At 45.6% G+C, this 23,406-nt stretch overlaps 1 protein-coding gene across 3 annotated transcripts in view; it reads right to left on the minus strand.

Moving 5' to 3' along the window:
• Positions 1 to 23,406, minus strand: part of LOC124413582 — a 296,705-nt gene that overhangs the window by 207,416 nt on the left and 65,883 nt on the right. For all 3 annotated transcript variants that reach the window (XM_046894276.1, XM_046894275.1, XM_046894274.1), the window contains exon 2: positions 18,042 to 18,080. In XM_046894276.1, coding sequence (XP_046750232.1) covers positions 18,042 to 18,080 — 39 coding nt within the window. The remainder of the gene's footprint in view (positions 1 to 18,041; positions 18,081 to 23,406) is intronic.

Below are 23,406 nucleotides of genomic sequence, written 5' to 3' on the forward strand. Positions count from 1 at the left end.
GCAGCACTTGCCCCTTGGGTCACACTTGTTTCACTCTCACGGCTCCAGATAAGAGGAGACAGGAAGGGTGGTTGTGAGACGTCTTGGCGAAAAAGGAACTTGCTTTCACCAGGGTACCCGGAACAGAGTGGCTGTGTGATCTTCAAAAACAATTACGGTGAGGAATAAGAATGCTAGGCTGATGCGTTGGAGTAGATCTTGCAATTTCGGTAAGTCATCGTAAAGACATCGTCGATGCAAATGAAATAGTTGTTGGATGTAATCGCACACAAATCTCTTGGCTGAGTGTAAATGTACGGTGGTATCTATCCGAACCCTCTTTTTGGAATAATATCTACAGATTAGGCGACTCACGTTGTGGTTAAGTAATATTCGTCCACCGAGTGAAGCATGAACGTGTGAAAACAACCTACGCAAGGCACAGGCGCATTCCTCGATGATTTGGCGTATAATTGCTCGAATGACCAGTCATTGTACCTCCTCTCCGCCACTTCCCTCCTACCAAGGCTCAACGTTTGTAGATATGTATACACGTGTGTATATACGTATACATATATATACGACATGAGATTTAAAATCGTAAACAGACAGCGTAGCACGTGTCCGATTTTTCTTGAATGATTTGCAAACATCCGAAATCTTATCTCGGGTTTGACGTGATTCAGCCGAGCTCTTTGAGGGACGAGATAACGCGGCTGAGCTAGTCTGTCGTTTAGGTGAACCAGATATTCGGCAGAAGGTCGCTGCGTAGTACATAACGTAGAGATATGTAAGGAAATTTGTGAGGTGCGTGTACACGCGCGATGATTCCATTGTTATCTCGCGGTATCGAGGCGCTTCGCAACAAGAACTAATGTAAATTAACAACCGATTAACGTTGTTCAGCGCTTTTGGGTACAATCAATGTGTGAAACGCCGCACGCAACTCTCGAGCTTTACTGGTGCACACGCCCTCTGACTCTCGTGCGATTCCCCTAAACATATACACTTAATTGAATTAGACAAGACGTGACGCTGCTCGTAATTAACTTTTGCCACTCCCGTTGGACGCCCGTTATCTTTCAAACAACTCGAACCATCCGATACTACAGCTCGGCTACACGTCCTCTTGAAGATTGCATCCGGATGCGGAGCACTCTACGACGCATGTTGGGAAAGGCCATAACCGAAGGACTTGCGTTATAAATAAGAACCTGGGTGTCCCAATAAATGTTCGAGTTGGAAGCAGGTGGCACGCTGTCGATTCCCAACGTGAATTAACGAGTAAAGTATTGTTCCAGCGAATTTTTTCACCTTGCTCCGGGTGGCACATATACGGTTTGCACAAGCTACCAACAACCTCGAATTGCGAATAATACTCATGTTTGTGTAGAGCACACACGGAGAGCAAGGATTTGCCGAGTCAACAGTATTGCTCTGGCTTGAAAATACGTCGTGATTGCATCTAAAGAAGAGAAAAGAGAAAGAGACGAGGAAAAACGAACAATCGACTCTGTACGACGCCAAACAGGATATTTCTTCACTGGTGAACACGTGAAGCTCTCGCTGAATAGAACAATGTATTTGTCGACCGGAGAAACCACTTTTTTCTATCGGCGTAACGCTGGTCGAATAAGGATACAGAAGCGGGTGCAGCAACGGCAGCAGCAACAGCAGCGAGCTATCCGGTGGGCGACGAGCCCGAGGATATCCGAAATCAGGAAGAGTTCCGGAAGCGCATCGATTACAAGGGCAATAAATAAAATAATCCCAAGAAATGGATGAAATAAATCACTGGGTGCGCCTGGGAGGCCTCGCTGGCGGCTGGGCTGATCCGACCGTGGGAGAGAGAGATAAAAACGGAAGCCATCGGACCCGGATCGGAAGGAATGGATCAGCGGAGGACATTGTAGTTCTTGGCTGGTCACCGGCAGAGATTCACCGGCGTATAATAAATCTTGTCGCGTCGTTGTAATACCTTATTGATACGCGCGGCGATGGTCGCGTCGTTGGGTGCGTAATCGGCGATACGTCAGACGAAACGGTGGGCGGCACGGCGAGCAGGTGGGCGAAAGGTACACGTCGAGAGAGGAGGAAACAATTACGGCGAGTTAAGCCCGGTTGGTTGTAGTTGGTGAAATGTTCGAGGTTGAGGGTACGGTTAAGCCGGCAGTGCCGCGGGTTCGCCCGACGCGGGGCGAAAGTCGCGCAGCTCGTTAAAAATACTCGGTATGCTCTTTGGCGGCGTAATTAACTGTGAGAGAACGACGTCCCAGTCGTAAAAGTTCCGGGGACGATGGACAACAACCTGCTGCAGTGGGTAGGTAGAGTAAGGCGGGTACTCAGCGATTACACGTTGAGATTTGCGGAGGGAGGATTGTAGTGGACCCACGTAACGAGCACCGCATCGTACCGCGTCGCGTCGCGTCTCGTCGCCGTTCTCCCTGCAGCCAGGATGTTCCGGAAGGAGATACTTTTGGCCGTTTCCCTCCGCTCGCTCTCTCGCCCATAGCGATCAAGTATCGCGTCGAATATTAATTTTATCCGAAGAGCTTTAGCTGCGGTAAAATGCTTCGGGAATACAAAATAGGTGTGCTCGTTCGCTCGCCTGGCTGCTTGCTTGCTTTCTTGCCTGCTTCCGGCCCCCCTCGTTGTCCCTCGTCGTCCCTCGTCGTCCCTCGTCTGCTCTCCACCGGCACCACCGATAAAGCAATAAAGCAGAAAATAATAATCATATATTACTGGGGCCGGGGGTTGGTCCCTGTTCCCGTATACTACGGCACTTCGCCAAGAGGTGGGAGGAGGAGGCCGTCGCAGGATTCTTCTCTCTCCTCCTCCATGTCATACACCGATTTCGTATATTTATGCACGCTTACGTCGTTACAGTTATGGCAAATGCGAACAAGATGTTGTCTACGATCACAGGCCCAAGCTGGTGTGTCAAACTGGTCGAACAAAACCAGGCATCCTCTCTCCCAGGACCTTCTCTGTTCGTGCCGGGGTGAGAGAATGGATTTTGGACAATTTTCTTTCCCCCACCCTTCACAAATTACGAGGTTACTTACTTGTTTATAGTTTGATGGAATTACTGCGCGGAGCTGCATGCGAAGAGCGAATGATATAATTATTACTATTAAATTTCTATTTCAAATCGCACGGGATATTCGTGGATTATATTGAGAGCAATGAAGACGCTTCACATCACGGTTTTGCATTTCAACCTATCAATTTTTGATCAATCCGCTCTTGGAGGTTTGCAATGGTCAATGAGCATACGGTTACTATTTTTAAACACGACGTTCTACGGCGAACTACTATTCTTGTTCAGTTACCTTACCTATCGATGGATAGCATATGACAGCTGGGTTTTAAACGTTATTGAATGCAGCCTAGTCTGGTTGACCCAATCGAATATATTCATGTGTATCCGTACGACCCGATAAAAATAAACGTAGACCATTCCAAGGGCTGATCAGTTTCAGAAAACAAGAAACGGTTCACCGACGCGCTTATTTCGCTTTTGTTAAAGAACGTATTATTCTCTCCGTTCAACGTCTGCTAGCCATATAGGCACAAAATTTTTTACGAAAATGGAGGGGATGCTTGGTGGTAAAAGTGGTTGGATCACCTGGTGGTAACCTCGTGTCGTATCGAAGAGGATCGGCCGCGGCGCGTTTGAAAACCGCGAGGGAAGAAGCTTCCTCACATGGTCACGCGTACAATAGAGATGAGAGAGAATGGAGAAGAAAGAGAGGGAGTGAGGCTGGCAAAGTTAGAGGATAGAGGACGGAAGTAGGTCCTAGAGTCGGGCAGATGCGCGTCCCGGATACTCCATATGTCGCCCTCAATATCGGCAGCCATCGATCACTTCTTGGGGGAGCCACCAGCAGGTGAGGTGATTTAGCGCACCCAGTAGATATGAAAGTGGCTCACTCGCGATTGGGGCCCATCGAACGACGCCGGGATGGGACAGAGCTATTTTTCCTCTGCACCGCAGAAGTCCATATTTATACACACCGGCGCGGTCCGGGACTCTGACGCAAAAAGCCCCTTTATACAAGCCCTGCAGTATCGGGGGTAAGGCACGCGCTGAAGTATCGGGCAACGGCCACGCGGCCGCGATGAAAAGCCCTTTTCTTCTAGGCATATACGTCCTCGCAGGAATTTATGGCCAAGGACGAAATCGTGAATAAAAGAGAGAGAGAGAGGAAGAGAGAAGAAAAAAGTTGTTTAATATGTGGGTACAAAGATGCACGCGGAGCACAATAGTAGAGGAAAAATGCTAAATTTCGAATATTTGTCGAAGTGGCCCCCACGACGTTTTGCTTGATTTATATTTATTTATTTTATTTTCTCATACTCTCTTTTTTTTACTCTTTTGCGTTTTCTACTTCCTCTTACTCTATACTTCTTCTTCTTCTTCTTCTTCTTCCATTTATTTTTCTTCGTCTTCCACTTTCTTTTAATATTAAACGCGATTGTTGAAAATTTATGAATCTTAGCAAGATAATATACGGAACCGCGGATGTTTCCCCTAAAACCAACTACCCCCGCGTTTTTTTCTTGCTTCTAAAACGGACGCGATCACCGACTCGGAATAAATAGTGGATAAATTTATAACCGTTAACGCGGCCATTCTTATTATGCCCATCTCGTCGTCGGAGATGTCGTTGTCTCCCCCAGCCTTCTCCAAGGCGGCTCTGGTAACTCGATTATCTTCAAGAAATAAAACCGAATGACTTGATTACGAAGAGCCTATACAGGAACGTTCGAGTCGGTCAACCGTTCGAGTCAAGCTTCTCGTTTCTGCATCGTTACATTTTGTAATTATTAAATTGAAACTCGGTCCTGGAAGATGTTTTTCGATGCGGCGTAGGGAACAGAAAGAAAACCCGAAAAAGAAGTATTCAGACAAAAATCAATAGCTAGAAGGTCAAAACTAAAATCACGCAATATCCCGTGAAGAGAACAACCATTGAGTAGAATAACTCTTAATCACTCGACGCATCTATTTTGCAAAAGAAGATTTGAACGGTAATAAAAATAAACAGAGTGAACAATAAATAACCTCAGCCACCGAATAGGCGCGTAGGCTTACACGCGTATATTGGATACGCTTTATCTAAGCATCAGCTGGGCTAACGACAGACCAATATTGATATCGCTCGGTTCAGTACGTTTCGGTGAGCATGCCCATCTGTTCCATGGCACGAGCTCGTGTGCACACGTGGTGAGTGCGCGAACGCGGAAGGCGTGGGTGTGGATGGATGTACGGGGAGGCATGAGCGAGGTTTTAACCTTGAAGTGAGTGTATGCTACCTGTAGATTCTGGAAAAATCCCCGACTTCGTCCCCCTTATTTAAGACTCAAAGTGTGTAGGGCGATGCTCAGGCCTCCGTAGAAGTCACCCTCCGGCTCTCATTCGCCCCGGAATTTTACCACCTTGACCCGCCTTGTTTTCGGCGAATTTAGGGGCGCAGTGAACTGCGGAAGTGGCGGCAAAATGTTGGAAGAGGCAGGTCACAGAGAAAATAAAGAAGAGATGCAGAGAAATAGAGAATGAGAGGAAGACAGAATGCTGAGCAGTTATAAAAGATAAAAGATCCTCTAATACCTTTGAAGTAACTTACAATCAGTGGGTTCATTCCCATCCCAGAATGCGTCCGGAAGATTGCTTTGTTTTCATTATATTTTAAGGTAATTACGGACAATGAGCTCAGTGCTGACATCAAAGATCTCTGCCCGAGTTCAACGATACATTCACCTTTGAAGTCTTCTTCCTTTCTCCCACACGGTGAGATGAGTGAGCGCCCCTGCGGACCCCGAGGCTTGATACCAGGCATCCGATTAATTAGCCGTGTAAAATCGAGAGCACGTGAGAAGTGGCGTGTATTTGAATTGGGACCTGCTTGACAAACGAATCGGAATCATTCGTGCTGATTAATTGAACGTCGAAAGCCACCGGGGCCCCCGGCAGGAACGAACGCGATGAAAGTGCTGAACGCAGGCACTAACTGCAGGGTAAATATTTTGCAGATGCCCACGTATGCGGACGAGTAGAAATTACGTTGGTGAAGGTAGGACAGGCGTGTGCGTGCGTGGGAACGATATGAATCGATTCCATCTCTTGGCAGTTTCGAGTAGCAATAAATCGGGTAAAACTTCTTGATAAAATCCACACTGGCTGGGCGCACCCCCTCATTCTGTTTCTTGCCTTGAAAAAGCTCCGGTAAGAAGTTTGGCAATTTGTAAGCCGAGTCGTATACGGAGGCTGTGAACTCGGAGGGGATCTTGAAGGGGCAAGAACTTCGCGAGGGAATTTCGGTGACGTTCCAAAGTCGATCGAACCATCGCTATTTTCTTGATCGCCCTGGCGGTGTGACGCGCCGGATGCCTTGATCGTCAAAAACACGACAAGTCCTATAATAGATTCTTCCTATCACGCTAATCCCTCGTCAAGTTTAAGAAGTTCACCGTGGTAATTCATTTTTCAACTCTACTCGCCATTTTACTACTTTCAAACGACTTTAAGTCGGAGCGGATGGTTTTTTTGCTTCGGCGACGCGATACACGTTATAGTTGAAACTTAAACTATTTTCTTGGGATTAAACATGAAGGTAGATAGTGTCTATATAACGTTTTTGGGAACCATTACATCGTCGTCTATTATTTCCATTTGACAATTTTTTCTTCAGTCGGTTATTGAAATACAATTACTTTAAAACGATGGAAGTAAATGTGAACGCGCCATACCGTTTTTCCCAGCAGCCACGAAATATATCAATGTTACTTCTGGCTCACTTAACCGTTCCAACATGGCTTAATCCTTGCACGACGATCAAGTTTGCCTCTCGATTCAAGTACCACTTCACTTTCAAATTGCAAATTGATGTATCTCCCGTTTTACTCCTTTTCTTTCTTTTTCTGTATTATTTTTTTCACTCATGATACTTTTTATTGCGCTCCAGTGTCAGGAGGACTACTCGGAGATTCGATAAACGAGGAGAGCTCGTAAAACGGATGAACGGCTGGACGAGCACACAGCGAGTGGGTTTATCCTCGAGAACGATACTGTTGCGATATATTTCCAATGCTCATTATTACTCGATCTGTGTATTTAAATTTTCCTTTTCTCATTTGACAAACAAGTGTGAAAAATTTCATCAAGGCTCATTCGTTCACACGCGTACATCCGTATTACCGTTGAAATCCATATCGAGGAGCTACGGCGAAATCCAGAGCTAAGCTGCAAGCTAGTCTGCATTGTACAGGTACGAGTAAGAGGATTTACTGCGCGCGCTATTTCTTACAGGATATTAATACACTCTCTATCAATCTGCGGCACGGCTATGGCACAGACTCCACGTGCACGTAGATACGGTTATAATCCAGTTCGGTTCGATCGAATCATCTCCACAGCCACTCGCTGGATGAAATAGACGGGCTTATACGTTGCACCCGCGTCCTGGCCGCCCTATATCTGCACCATCCGATTTTAATCCGGGTTGGGATGGATCTACGCTACAGGCCTGAGGTTCTAGTGTTGGTTGAAATCCGGTAAATCACTGCCGATTTCCGCATTCGATCAAAGATATCAGTTGAAATTCAGTGTGAATCTGTACCCTGAACTCAGTGCCAACGTTTTTGCCCCATATCGAGAGGTGTCTGCGAAGTGGCCAAGTGAGCAAAGTGCACATCCTTATTTACGGACGAAGTTCGCAGAGTTCACGGCGCAAGAATTTGAAAGACACGCGATGGCGACTCTTCGGAGTAACATGCACGAATTGCGGATGTGAACATGAGATACAGCCATGAAATTTCGAGACGCGTGTTGGTCATTCTCAGCACGATCCGTTTCGGCTAATGGCCTTCCGCCTTCGAAGAGCCTTCGCGATCGAGTGAAAAGAAACGGCGGGTTTTTTCTCCGGCGAAGAAGCACCTTATACGCAGATAATAGAAATTGGACGGGAATATGCGGGTATAACGGGAAGTGAAACAAGTCGCTACAAATCACTCGATATCACCAGAGAACCACGCGTAGCGAGGCGCGGTCCTCCCTTCGGATTCCAGAGTCTGGAGAGTCTAAGTCTGCAGCCTCTCCAGAGCAGGACGCAACAACTTTTCTTATTTATGGGGGAGCTTATATTTTCCCGCCGTCTGCCGGCTGCACGCGGATATCGCTTCGAGCCGCGTATCTCGAATGTGGGCAAATTCCACTCGGGGTCCAAGGTGCTACTTTGACGGTTTCTATCGCAGCAGCATCAGTTTCTTCTCTGGTGAAAAAAACCAGAATCAAGCCTCCGCCGTTGCTCCTTCCGATTTGTCTTGCCTCGAGCCGGCCAACTTCCGGGAAAGTTGACACGCCGGTTGAGCCCAACTCGAGATTTGATCTCTAGCACACTCGGGTGCGTCACAACTTGCCTAATGCTAGGGGACGTGGAGTATACGACGCGAATATACGTCTTCTACGTCTTGTTCGCAAATTCCCAACTGGGGTGACGGATTAAACGGAGCTTTCCCAAATTTCCGGATCTTGTTCCAGCCTTAGCAGGCTTCAGGCCTGAAACCACGTTATGACGAGGGCCTTCTGTCAGACCTTCGGTTCAACTACTGCTGCGCTTCTCTGCTTGTCTTCAACCAGAGCAGCGATATTTCATCTGCTTTGAGTTGACAGTGGAGTTTGCGTAGCCGGATTCATTTTCGTCGACGAAATTAACAGAACAAGTCTTTGCGAGTTCACATTTTCATTTCGCAAAGAATGTTTGATCACTTCAATATTGGTATGTGGCATTCGTTTTGCCGTCTAGAAATATTTCGGGATAATAATCGGATATTTGCGGAGTCGAGCGTTTCGCATCGATCGCTGTTTTGAACCGAATATACCTACGTAGTGTGTTCCTAGCACTCGAAGTGCACCGGGAAACCGACGCTGAGATATTTTGCATAAGAGGGGTCGGCGAATCTGATTGAATTTCCACCCGAAACCGTACGGCCGATATCGCACTCCTTCTCAAGTTATGTGATAAAAATTGAAACCCGGTCGCTATGAAGACGGTGGGGGATATTCATTCGGTCGCTGCTTCAGGGTACATTTACCGGACAATGAAGCGGGCCGAAAACTCAAGGCCAAAAGTGAGTAGGGGTCGCAAATGGCGCATAAAATTTCCTCCCTTATTTAAACACACGTATCATCGCGGGCGCGAAGAATCCCGATTGGCTGTTCCGATCACGCGCGATCAAATCGGCCGGAAGATATCGAATATGCCCCGAGATGTGCGGATTTCGAAACCCGAATTCTCCAATGTAAAACAACCATAAGATCGATGGACCTGGGTGCCAATAATAGTATATAACCACCCTTCTGTCTCGCATGAATAGCGAGCGATGAAAAGTTCGGAAAGAATGACTGACAACGAAACGTGCAGTATTCCGGATAATATAAAGTATCTACAATACGAATAAATTTTCAGAATTCAAGTTATAACTATCCTTGCGATTATGTTTCAGGAACAATTCGTAGTACAAATAAAGAAGGCCGTTCGATTTCATTAATATTCATTAACCGTCTGTTTAATTTCCCTTTGCTCGTCCATCATTTTGATAAGCACATGCCGCCGATCTGTGCCTGCAGTTACTCGCGACACAATAAACATCGACCCTTTTATTTCGCGCATAAGGTACACGTACCTACATCCGTAAGCCGGGTGCCCAGATGGCAGACCACAGGTTCAGTTCTCAAATGTGATGAAAAAGTCCTGAAACTTATCAGCTCTTTGTCTGTTGTTTTTTAATTGAATTCTCGGCATGCCCAGGTCACATCGGTGTTCAATGTTTTTGCGGTATCCCCTTTCGGCTGTAAAACATTTTATAGTACAGGGGTTAGAACATCGTCAGCATGGGCTAGGCGCGTAGTGCCTCGGGTAGTAACCCCGAGATCTTGGTACCCTCGTGCCGCCTTTATCCAAGCTTTTTTTTATTGCCGCAGAAAATGCGAAAGACACCGGTTCCGCGGCGTGACCTACGTGTTTCCAGTATGTACGGCAAAAGTCAGCATGCCACGCACGTGAGGACCCAACCATTGTTTCCCTAATTTATTAATGTATAATAGAAAAAGAGGTGCATGGCTGCTTCCGCGTGGCCCTGCGACTGGCGAACGAGCGACGACGTCAAGAGCTTTGAATTTCAGTTTGGGTTTCCAGAATGGTCCGGATGGCGATTCAAATTAGAGGGAATAATTTTTATCCATTGCGACATTTTGACTGGAGCGGCTTTTCTACATCGTAAAGCTGGGCCAACTCGGGTGGAAGATAATTTTGCTAAGAATCTGACGTAAGTAATTGACCCTACATCTTCGTCAACCCTCCCCACCGTCGACCCCGTCTGAATTTAAGCGCCACGTTGAGATTGTACAGGAGTATATGGCGGCCCGATCGATAATAAGTATTGCTGATTAGATGAACGAAGCAATTCCGTTAATTAGATGAAACCGATTACCCAGAATTCGTATAACAGCGAGCGAGAGGAATTTTTTTGATTTTGCTAAACCAGGATACCTATAGATATAACGAATGAGCCGATGACACATCGTGCCTCGGCGATATATTCTTGCCGAGTGAAATAATTATTTGGTCCATCGATCAACCGCGCGTGGGAGTAAATCAGGGACGAAGTTTTTCTCTCGTCAGCTGTAGCTGAACGGCGTGCGCGCAAGCTGAGTCAAATATCCCGTGGTCGTATATCAAGTTGCATGCGAGAACTCTGCTCGTGTCATTTCACAAATAGTTCCTGCACAAACAGGCGTGCGCTTGTCGTACACCATAAAATTCCACCGTATCGCCTAGAACGTACACCGTGCTTCACCATAACGCCTCACTCGTTTCGGTGAAGCCGCAAGGCCGATTACCAACACGAGAGTCAATTGTCTAAAGTGAACCTTAGGTACGTACGATGTACCTACACAGACACCTACAGCTGCAGTACCTTTCCCCGGAATAGGTCGGCGTTAATTTTTTATGTCTCCTAATTGGTCCCAAGGGCGCTGGGAAGGCACGAGCCGAGGGGGAGAATCGCGGCAACTATTCGACGGTCGACGTAATAAAATAAACCTTGCATGCGCGTGTGTTGCCGGGCTTAGGAGTACCTACGCGGGAACCCTTCGCGAGCTTTCAGGCTTTCGGTTGGCTTCTGGTGCACACGGACTAGCCCCGTGCCGTGTCCTGACACTCCTCGACTTGAGTCGTACCGACGAGTAGAGGGGCTTAGGTGTCCGTCAGTCCTTTCCGGGATAGTTCGTCGAGAGTAGTACCTAGCCGGGAATACAATTTGTCGAAATGTCGACAGAGGTAGAGACCCAGATCAAACGAAAGCATGTCGGGGGGACGGAAGTCTGCCCCGGAGAGAGCGAATACCTATATTGTTTAAAACTGGATGTATAGTTTCGCCGGGGGTTTAATTCGATGAGATGTACGAAGCCAAGCGCGGGGTGAACTCTTTGAGGAAGAGGCTTTCCGTAACAATATTCTCTACCTCGTATACGTACATGAAACTTGGACACCGCCACCCCTTTGATGCGTCTACATTTACATACTTGATATATATATATATACATGTGTATACACTCGTACATATAAATTATACAATACATACATTTGTATCTTGACGAGAGGTGGAAAGGAATAAGCGAGGCTGAGCCGCGTCGGTATACGCGAAAGGGAAAATATATAAGGTTATGAATTTATTTATGTAATATAAGTTGCTCCATTAAGATTACAATAAGGCATAATTTAATTAGACGTCTCGCCGCCGTCGGCGGTGATATTATTATAACTGCACGGTATCCTCAAAGAGACCCAATATTATAATAGATTATTGCGGAGAGGCGGCCTGGGTCTCACCGTTAGACGAATTTCCGCACGTATAATAGATTTGCATAGGTAGGTGGATGGAAAATGCACATAAATACGCACGTCTGTTTACCTATAGCGAAGACGTTGGCGCCGCGACGGCGTCCTTGGCTGCGTTCTCCGTCGAGTAGGTACGCGTAGAATTTGCAATACACGCGATAAACGTTCCCGACGCGTGTCCTCGACTCGGCGGGATTATAAGTAACGCGCGAACGATGTACATACATACATACATTATGTATAGTATATACTTGAACGTCTATGCAACGGACTGCTTCTGGAGGCAGTGATGCATCGGTGAACGCGGAGGCCGGTGTAATACCTACCGCGAAGAGGTAAACAAGCCGATGCCAAAAATAGAAAGTTAAACTCACTTAATAGCCGAATCACCTGTGCAAATATGTATGTTATCCACCCGCATTTATATCAGCTTGGATTTCCCACACGGAGATAATATGCGAAAGTTTCTGGCGCCTGTACAACTGCTGCAGTTCCGCCCGCCCCTCTTTATTCTGTATAACAGTAATATATGTGTAATATGCGTACGCCTGCGAAAAGCATCTCTGGTGCAAAACCCTTCGCCAAGTAAATTAAAAATGACTTTTCAACCTTTATCAAAAAAGATTGAAATCGTATACTACCGTCAAGTACATATCTGTTGATTCACAATGAAAGTATGATTGAAACTTGACGTTTAGCCTTCACATTTATCTGGAATCAGAATGCTGCTACACTGAGGCACCTAGAGACTGAGCCTAATAAACTTATCCAACTAAAAATGATAATTAAGTACGAATAAAAAACAAAATAACTGATACTTTGATGAAAATCCAGAAAAAATATTCAATTAGTAAGTGGTACTCTGCGGGACTTTTTCAAGTCATGATGCATACATGTAACGATAATGACAGAATTTGATTTATTCCTCAAGATATTTTTCTAAAAAGGCCCGCCAAGTACCACTCACACGTTCATGTTTTTAATGAACTTGGCGCGATCGGCGACTGCCGATCTTGATTTTTATCGAACCGACGTTGACTAAACAATTTTTTTTCCCCTCTTCTCGTTTTCAATAACCTCTTTAGATATACGTTTGTGTGCTGATTCGTTCGCAAATAGCATCCGAAAAAACATCTTTTTATTACAATACAATATAGGTACACACGTGCATATAGTATTATATGTATACGGCTTATTTGCAGGCGAGCAATTTCTATTGCAGGTTTGCCGGATGTTTGTTAAACGAAACGTATAACAAGTGTCAGTCTGAGCATGTTACATAAAAGGGTGAAGAAGAGGTGACGCTGCTGTATACCGGCATGACATGAAACGTGTCGGAGAATGATTTGACGCATCTCGATGCCGTGGAACACCGAGTATTACAATTTCCATTACGATTTCTCCCCCCTCCTTTCGTCTCGTTGCATATTACTCTGTATGTACGTGTATACATAAGGGCTCCGGGATGCTGCGTGTATACGTACGCATACACAGTCGCCTCATTTTCTTTACTCTGCAGAAAGCCATTTCATTAATTTTATCTACATTTTACGAGGGACGTCCGGAGGGCCAAACAGATTAATTGCTGGGCGCACTCAAAATAATTATTGTACCACTAAATGCGACTGAGTTGGCTAGTCGCTTGACAGACGAAGAGCAAAGAGCGAATAAAACGTAGACAACCAGGAGGAGGTTGAGAAGAAAATGACGAAAGAAATGGAAAAATTTCTTACGCTAAACAATAAATTTACAAAATTATAAAGCAGCGAGAGAGAGATAGAGAAGGAGGAAGGAGATTTAGCAGTTTGATTTACACTAACCGGACGTTTCTCAACATATAAATGACTATGCGGGGAACATTGTAAACGATGTAAACTGATACGGAATATTTACACGCGACGTGAGCGCACAGTCAATTCAATTAGTTAATGATAGCATGAACGTCAACGATTTCATGCCGATAATAGCAACGTATCTTAAACTTTTTCACCGTATTAATTACGGCCTCGAATTAACGTATTAATTTAACCGACCCTGTACGGACTTTCCTTGCCACTTTGTCTGCACAACGAGCTTGTGGTATACGTACCCATTTGTTAAGCACGCAGGAATTAAAAACACGTGTTCTTTACCTATATTGTATACAGGCACAGGTAACACGTATAACGAAGATATTTTTCAACGGTAATTGAGCCGGCTTGGAGTCTGACAAAGGGAGCGTATTTATTTCATTACGCACGAAACATATTCACCTCGGTTAAAACTAGCAGCGGTGGTATGCTCCAAGTTGGAAATTCCTGCATGGCGCAGACAGTTTCTGCGGGTGTTTGTTGAAAAATAACGAAGCGTACGCAATGAGATGTTACTGCAAATCGTTTGAAAATAAATTCTCCAGACGGCAATAACGCGTCTAGGTAAATAACGCTGAAAATTTATTCAACTCACAGAAACTTTTCTGGCTTCATGTTATAGCCGTACGTACCTATGTACGTGTAACAAACACAATGGATATACCTATATGAAATATTTATTGCTGTTCGTTCTTCACTCTTTACTGGTGGGGCTGATAAAAAGTCTCTAATCCAAAAAGGTATGTGGTGAAAATGTTCAGATTTTCTGGTAATGAGAGTTCTCTTGGATTTTTTCTCATGGTAAAATACCAGAAATAAGAAAAATGTCGAATAGATCGTCAGCGTCGTTGAGACGAGCAGCTAGTACCTTCCACGTGATTTCGTATAGGAGAAAATGAAAGTGGAGAATCCGATTAAGAACACGGATGCGAAATGAATCCAATGGGTGCTCTCCCATACTCTGAAAGATGTCTAAACAAACGCGTTTAATCCACTTAGCGTCTCATTATTCTTTGGCATCGCATTGTAGGTACCAGGAGCTCCTCTCGTTCAGGGGTTGAGGAGTGTTAATTTGATTGTGAGTATTCCGGGCCTCAAGACGACGCGGCATATCTCCCCGCCTGAAAAGACTGAGGGTAGTAGCTGCGCTGTACGTTCGATGGTTATAAAGCAAGGATGCAGCTCGGTCGTCGTACCGGGTAAGCAACGGTGTTAAATGGTTATTGGATTGAGCCCCGACAGACACGTATCGGACCTTTTTCCAACCTGATCCGCCGTTCAGGGATCCTCGTAGAGCCGGCCGAAACGAGGCTACAGCTGGGGTGCATCCCATTACGCGGTTACGTGCTACGCTAAAGTAACACGCCCATGCCTCGGTGCACATATCCTTGGTGCATTTTATACCGTACTTACACACATACCCCCGGCATCCAGCAACTCGTTGGAAACTCGTGCGGATTTTACAAGGGAATTGTTACACGTTGCGGCTCGAATAGCTACCGATATTGCAAAGCCCGGTTTCCCGATCCTGCGACTAGATCCTTATACAGAATATCGTTCGGTTTCCGGTATTGCAGCCAACGGATAATGAGACGTCAATATCACGGTTCTAAGAGTTACATTTTTTCCAAGATAAAATTCCCTTCTTATGATCGTTATTTCGTTGAATTTACACTCAAATATTTCTTTTTATTTTCTCTTATCTATTATTACGTTGTACGATACACAGATTATTTAGAGAAGTTTTTAGCGGTGGAATTTTTTTGGCGGCATGTGACGTTGCAGAAAAATAAATATTCGTTATAAACGAGAAACGCGTGCGTGAAGTGAATACTGCGGCGGTACCGAGGCAGAAGACGCGAAAACGCTTCCCGTCGTGTAAATATCCGCTACTTCCGGAGTGCTTTCCGCGGGGATGAATTATTTCGGACACCCGGGCGGCTCGTGCATTATTTAGAACCGTACCCTAGTCACAAAATCCAATTTTGATGTGTTCATCATGGCTGTGGTAGGGGGGCGGGGGGGGGGGGGGGGGGGGGGGGGAGAACAACGGTCTGGTTGTTATCGATTCAAGACGGAGTTCCGGAAAATTGGGAAGGGACACGCACCGAATAGCGGTGATAAATAAATAAATAACCAGGAGCCACGTGGTGTGCCATGTGCTATAATACGAAACGGAATATAAGACCGTTAGGCACCGACGTTAGTGATGGCTTTGACGTTTATTTCGCGTTCCACTTGACTAGTGTTCCTTTTCTCCATCAAGTCAAGATATGACTTGAATTCTAAGATATTTCCACAGATATCGTGTCGTTGATGGTGATGCGGAATTCTTTTCTGTTGGTGAACCTTAAAAAAATGCCAACACTACCGTATAAGAATCGAAAGTTTGAAAAGCTACGAAATAGAAATTCTTCATTTTATTTGATCTGTGATTGGGGAAAACTGTGTTGATCAAGTTTAAGAGAGGTTTCAATTCGTCGCTTAGGATGGCCCTTATATTGGTTTGGCAGAGAGAGGGCACGCCGGCTATCGACTACAATCTAAATGGTAATGCTCGGAGCTCAAGGGCCCATTTTCGATTTTTTTCTCTGTATTTTATCTTTCTTCCTCGTCGTTTTTTTCCTTCCTTAGTCCCTGCTATTCTCACATACATGTCAAGTTATCTGATATTTGGAGAAATCGGTTTTCCGTATCCATACCATTTCCAACCTTACGCCAGGGATCAGGACCGAAATAAGTAATGATAACTAAACGGTAATAGCCACAGATGCCTTTTCTCTATTTTCTCTCGTCGGAATCAAACCGTGTCTATATAGATATATGTACATAGACATTTTTTTTCTTCTCACGAATACTCGAGGGATCAGGTTTCCCCCTGGCTTCGGGCATAAACTAAATACTCCTGACCCAGCCACACTCAACCACCGACCCAAGATTACCCGTATGACCAATACCACGCAGTGGTTCAAAATTCCACGGAATTCTTTCCGGAGGTAGGTGTAAAGGTAGAAGATCCGTCCATATTTCTTAGTAGTAGGGTGTCAAATCCCGACAAAACATATCGAGATATTGCATATAGAAAAGGTGAAGAATCTTGGTCCGAAATTTGGTCCAACTGCCAGGCAGTTTAAGGTCTGATAGCTCTCTGGCGGGTTGCGAATTTGCGCTGGTTACCCGCAGGGGTTGATATAAAAAGCCCCACCTCGTATCGTTGACCGTTAACTTTTATTGTTGAAATTAATTCCGTTTAGTCAGACGTTGGAATGTTTCACCGAATAGATAAAGGTCAGGCCTTTTCCTCTCCCTCCGGTATTACACGGGTGTAATCGGGAAAATTGGCCTTTCAGAGGTAAAACGATGCGAAAATTGAGACGCGACGGGACGACCCCCTCTGGACGCATCTATTTACGATCGTCTTAACGGAGTCTGACGTTAAGGGTGTCGGGCGACGGGTGTGCGAGAAGGGCCGGAAGGAGTCCGCGGCCGACTTCCTTAACTGCGACCCCGGTCGAGAACCCCGACTGGATTCACGCCCAGACCCTTGTGGATCGCTAAGGAGATCTTCGCCAAGCCCTCGATCGTTTCTTGATTATATAGGCGAGCAGGGTGGCCGCGCGTCTCGTCCTCGTTTCTGCTTCCAAAGTTGCCTCCTTTCTTTGCCTCCCCCCCCCCCCCCCTTCCATTTTTATGGGAAAAAATTTGTCGCTCCCTGGACCCTGAATGACTTCTCTCTTTAAGAACTGTCTGCGATCTTGAATTTCACCAAAATGAAACCCCAGTATCGAGAAGAGAGATTGATTGATTGACTGATTGAGAGAGAGAAAGAGAGAAAGAGAGAAAGAAGATAGAGTTCTCGGGGTTTAGCGCCACGCGTTTTCGACGCGCCAAAATACGGCCCTGAAAAAACGAGGGATCGATCGGTCAGATTTCGCAGAATCACGCTCTCGCCAAATTGCCGTGGGATATTATTGTTACGCAGTATCGGTGGATAGGTACTTGCCAACTTTTCCACTAAAATTCCAACCCTCGAGGTTTTTTTCAAGCGTCGTATATGTATATTACCTAAACAAGTAAAGTCAGATGAATCAGCCTCCAGGCAACAGGCTGATCACCCATCAATTCTCTCCGAAATACGTCTACGATTTTTTACGTTTCCTTTCAGTGTTAAACGGCTCGAGGTAATCGGCATGTATTACGCTTGGAGCAACATGTTGCGATGCTGAATTCAAGGGATCATCAAAGGAGATCAGTAGACCTGATGGAATTATCTCATGTAACGTGGTTTAACCAAGAGTGAAAGACTTACTTGTGGCAGGAGCAAGCTACCGGCTGTTTGACTGTGAATCTGAAACATAATCAAGGAAATTGATTAATTATTTTGCGGAAGCGAAGAGTTGGTTAGAAATTAGGTTCAATAGAGAATTCGGTCACGTGATTCGAAGGCTCAATAACGATCGCGTCGCGGTATGATTGAGGAATATCATAATTATTAATGGTCGTCGTTCTCCCCGGCATTGAGGATACACGCACAATTTCACCAATGCTTCCGGGTGACACGTGCGATGGAAAATTGAAACTAATAACACTGGCCACGCGCAATTTGTTTGCAAATTATAATAGTACGTGGACAACTGGCAATCATCTGTCTGTTCGTTCAAAATTACCGATAGATTTCATCAATTGGCGAATATCGATCGGCATTGCTGGGTCGTGAATCATGAGATTATAATCAGTATAATCGAATAGGATAGTCGTCAAGCAGTGATTAATTATTGAAGCCAAGAGCGGAAACGGCGCAGAATTGTGTTGGGTTTTGAAAATTTTTTCAATAGGTTAAAGGAAGAGAAAGTAAAAAAATTGTTCTACCACTACTACTGCGTAAGTTTAAAACCACGGATGAGCGAATTTCACGTTCGCGTTTGCAAATGCGACAGCCGGCAGAGTCAATGAACAACAATAAACAGATATGAAGAATAATTGATTGGTGTCCATTGGCACTTGGCTTCCATGATGCAATCGCTGTTTGATATTTCGTATCTTGGCGACACACGTGCGGTACGCAATATTTTTGCTACGCAGTTATCGTTTATCGAGATTATCCGACGTACCATTATCCGGCACGATATGAGATTATCGGGCGATAAACTGTCAGCACCTTATAACATCGGGGCGATACCGCGGATTCCGCTTCCGCGTCATTACATCTGTTGATCAGGAGCCAACGTGAACGACCCCGTATCTCCACCGATTTCAGTCGAGGGTATTAATTGGCTGGCACAGTTGACATCAAGTTCACGCCGCTTCGGCAAACCCTGAGAAATATATAGTGCGGCAAGAGGACGGGTTTGAATTCCATCGCGTGACGCGATTCCGCTGCTTTGCCGTCGACAGACTCAAGGAAGAGAGAGAGAGAGAGAGAGAAGTATCGCCCTTGACAAGCATTATACTCCACTCGTGACATATATCATTCAGAAGTGGAGGAGGAACTATTTTCACAATAAAATGGAGTCGTGACTAGGTTCCTTTGCCGAAGGAAGAGGGTAGAAGGAGTATGTGTGTGTGTGAGAGAGAGATAACGGAAGCGCAGTACACCGGCCGGACGAGGATTATATTCAGTGAAATTGTTTCAATGGATTTAGAGGCTACTTTGTTAGATTGTTATTTATTTTTAGTTGTAACTTAGACGTCGGAACTTTTCTCAACGATCAAAACTTCATATTAAATGTATTGTTACAAAGGAACCCTCTGACCCTGTAGATTCAAACAAGATGGTATTACGAATAAATGAATCGCTTGGTTGCTGCGTCAACCGTGATTATTGAAGATCGAGTCTTGTTCTAGACATAAACTTGAACACTCCTATTTCCCTTGAATATAAGATTTTACCATAATATTTTCCTGCGTTTCACTATACATTTGCATTATAATCGGAGAATCCATATATATTTAATTGTAACAGTTGTTACAATATATAGAGACGAACAATTTCAAACAGTGATAACAGCAACAATGTAATATCTGTACATTATAGCATTATCTAAAAACGTACAAAACTGATCAGTATTTCTCCAGACGTAAGCGACTAATCGTGGGCAACTATCGAGAATATATGAAATGGCTTTTTAACGTTGGTGGAAATCTCGCTAAGAGTCGAATGGGGCGAGGAATCGTAGGGCGATCGTAAGTCTGACGAACGAGAATTGTTTTTTGCTAAATCGCAAATAGTCCTCGGAGCTTAGAGTTCTTGTGCGTCGGGCCGTTTTCCATAAACTTATTTTTGGCTATGATTCAACAAGAAGAATCTGAGACTTTATGCGGTCTGCGTTTATTCCATTTGGATAAGTTCCTCTTCCTTACTTCCTTCGGTTCTTCATTAATTCCCCTGACTTTAGTTTTTCTAGAGAAGGAAAAACTTTATTGTAATAACGCCGAAAATAGGAAGACGAGTTTTCATATATAAAGAATCATCTCCGATGATTTTCAGACGCATGCCTGGGTGTATACGCTTCTGTGATCAACATTTCATCGGATGATATCCCGAGAATACATAAATACATAAATCGATACGAATTCTTCCCAACTTAGAACTGTGATAAATTTTGAGTATAAAGATCGGCAAAGCCGCTTGTGAGTTACTTTCGGGGTAAGATTCCTTCTTTGAAAAGATTTTCATTATAGCCAGTACCGGAAAGTTTTAGACGATTCTGGATATTTTAATTGCTCCCGATATTCTTTTCGCGACTCAAAGTTAAACTTAGATATACTGAATATTTTTGAATCGAATATCTACTAAACATATTTTCAGATCCGTTCACCTCAAGAAATCAAACAACGTGACGTGAATTTTGGTCAACATTTATAGGATTGTCGGTGCACATAGATCAGACGAACCAGCACTCGACGTTGGTAATGATATTTATTGTTAGCAGATTGGGTTGCACGCGGTGGCGGTGAAAGTGGCCCGGAATTTGCATCTGGTATAATTAACGCGTATATTACACGCGGCGAGGAGAGTGAAAATTTCGCAACCGCGGCCCGCCTCGTGCGGCGGGTTTGTCAAGCAACGGATAAAATCATGCTGCTATAATTTACGTCATCCTTGATTCCAAGAAACTCTGTTATAAACGCCGTTTGAAGTTGTCGGGAATAATAGGAAACGACCTGAATTCCCGCGGCATCTTTTTTGATCCCCGTCGTGTCTATTATTAACTCGATGGCTGCTGTGCAGCTCTAAGCTAAGAGTCACGAAATGGTTCGTAAACAAGTATAATTCTGTTGCGAAAGGTGCCAAGTACCGTCATCATCCCGAGGGTGGGTTCCGAGTGGAGAATATATAATCAAGCCTGGTCCTACGCCACCCCACGCTCTAGAATAACGAAATCGTCCAGTCTCGGATGAGAAAATCCGCGCAGGAAAAAACAGATTCACCGTTGGACGAAGAATGATTCGCTTCAAGAAGAGATTTTTCCATATCAAATATAGAATGAATCGCGTTTCAATTCACATTTCGGCGATATTGAATTATATGAGTTTTCACAAAAATAGAGAATAAAATAGAGTAGCAGAGCTAGAGAGAGAGAGAGGGAGAGGGAGAGATTTCCTCGACATTTGGCCGAGTTAAATAAACTTTAGTTGCCTGAACAAACACTTTCTCCCTGTTCGAAATGCCCTTGCGACGATCGACTGCGGATACATGATTTCGACGGACTCCCGGGGGATTTGTCGCAGAAGAGTTCAATAAAAAACGAATCAATCACACCGCGCGATCTCGGGAATAAATGCTGATCGAGTGTGTTTCGCATCACCTCGCGGAAATCCCTAATGGGGTCTTGCATCCCGTCCGCAGGCTTGCAGGTCGGTTGGTTGGTTCGTTGGCGTTTGAATAAATTAAAGACAGCGGCTTTGCCCAGTTCCCGTGAAATTCCGCGTTACCGAGGGTGTTTGAAAGCAGGCCGCCGGTTGTTTTCACTTGGAAATACAATCTACTTCCCCGTTGCGTGTTCTGGCCAAATCCGCCGTAGGTATTGAATAAAACGGTAGAAAAATTCTCTCTTTATAAATCCCCGTAATGCCCCCAATTTGCGGCATTACAATGCAGACACCGAAAATGGATATACGTCGAAACGAATCCTCGGCACGTTGCCCCGGCGAGACGACTCGGCGCGGCATACGCTCAGACACACACGCAAGAGACGATGCATTCAGAATCGCTTAAATTTCGCCGTATATACAGTATAATATACGAAACTGCATCCTCGCGAGGGGACCACTTTTCTCCGACTTCTTAATCCCGAGGTAACTGCATCACGCCGCACCTACAAGCGCGTCGCATATAAACAACAGCAGTAGAGTGCAGTAACTACCCCTGCACGTAAACTGTACACCAACATTACGCCGTAGCGAGTTGCATTAAAATTGTAAAGATTCAAGGATAAATTAATAAAAACGGGCAGCAGTTGGTCCCGACGTTCGCTGCAGAGACCGAGAAGGAGAGAGCTCGGACTATTCCCGCATGCCTACGGGACATCGAACCGACCATGACGCAGGGGGTGCAAAGAGAGCGTGTGTTCGTGCTCGATATTCAAGCTCAAATTCGCTGTAGCTTGTTACGTCGAGCGTCGCATCGGACTCCAAGATCCGGTGCAGTGATAAAGCGAATGAGGAAGTTGACGCACGTCAAAGCACGCGGGCTTCTATAGGTAGTCGCCAATAGCTGGCTGCGTGAAGCGTCGAAGGGTGAGACGGCGTTGATTGAACTCTGGTACAGGCACACGCACGAACACACGGGGCTCTCGTCGCACGGCGATATTCGCGCCCTTTCGCGCGATCCGCCAGCCTGCAACGGCGAATGGGCTGCTGCAGGTAGTACGTGTTGTGAGGTGTGCGATGTCACCGGAGAGAAGGTCTCTCTCTCTCTCTCTCTCTCTCTCTCTCTCTCTTTCTCTCTCTGTCTCTATCTCGCTCTCTACACACCCGCGCGATCTCTGTGGGTCGGTCGTTGAAACCGAGCCTATCCCACTAACGTGGGTTGGGGAGGCACCGGTGTGGATCAATAGCCCCTGTCTGGCCTCACCCTCTGGTCCTCAGTGCCCTCATTCGCCACCGAGTGAAACCCGGCCTCCTTTCCCGGCCCTTGGCGAATCCCTTACCCCCTTCGTCCCTCGCGCTCTTTCTCCTCTCCTCTCCTCTCCTCTCCGCCTCGCCACCTGCGCGCCTGTATCCATACACAACGCGGGCGTTGCACCAACTCTCTACACCCATGTATGCGTCTCCCCGTCCGTCCGTCCATCCCTTCGTTCGTTAATTTTTTTCCGGTATACCGGGGCAGGGGTGGATCCGGTGAGGGGGCGCCTCGCCCTCTCCCGTGCACGCATTTTCGCGTCTGACCCATTTTTTAACCCTCTACCTCTTCCATTTTTCTCCACTTTTTTTCACCCTACCGCCCCAGTTCACCGGTGCCAACCCCCTCAGCCATCCCTGGCGCCGACGCTGCCAGACAGGTCGGCTCCGCGAATTCACCTAGAGAGGACGGGAGAGTCGCAGGACGGCGAACACCTGGCTCACCTTATAATGTAGGTATAATGTTTCGCTCTGCGACCCTGCGTGGAAGGGTTTGATTATCATTCACGTACACCAACGAGCAACGGGGTGAGTATTGTAATGGGTGAATA

The sequence above is a fragment of the Diprion similis genome, chromosome 12, assembly GCF_021155765.1.
Source record: "Diprion similis isolate iyDipSimi1 chromosome 12, iyDipSimi1.1, whole genome shotgun sequence".
Classification (NCBI taxonomy): Eukaryota; Metazoa; Arthropoda; class Insecta; order Hymenoptera; family Diprionidae; genus Diprion; species Diprion similis.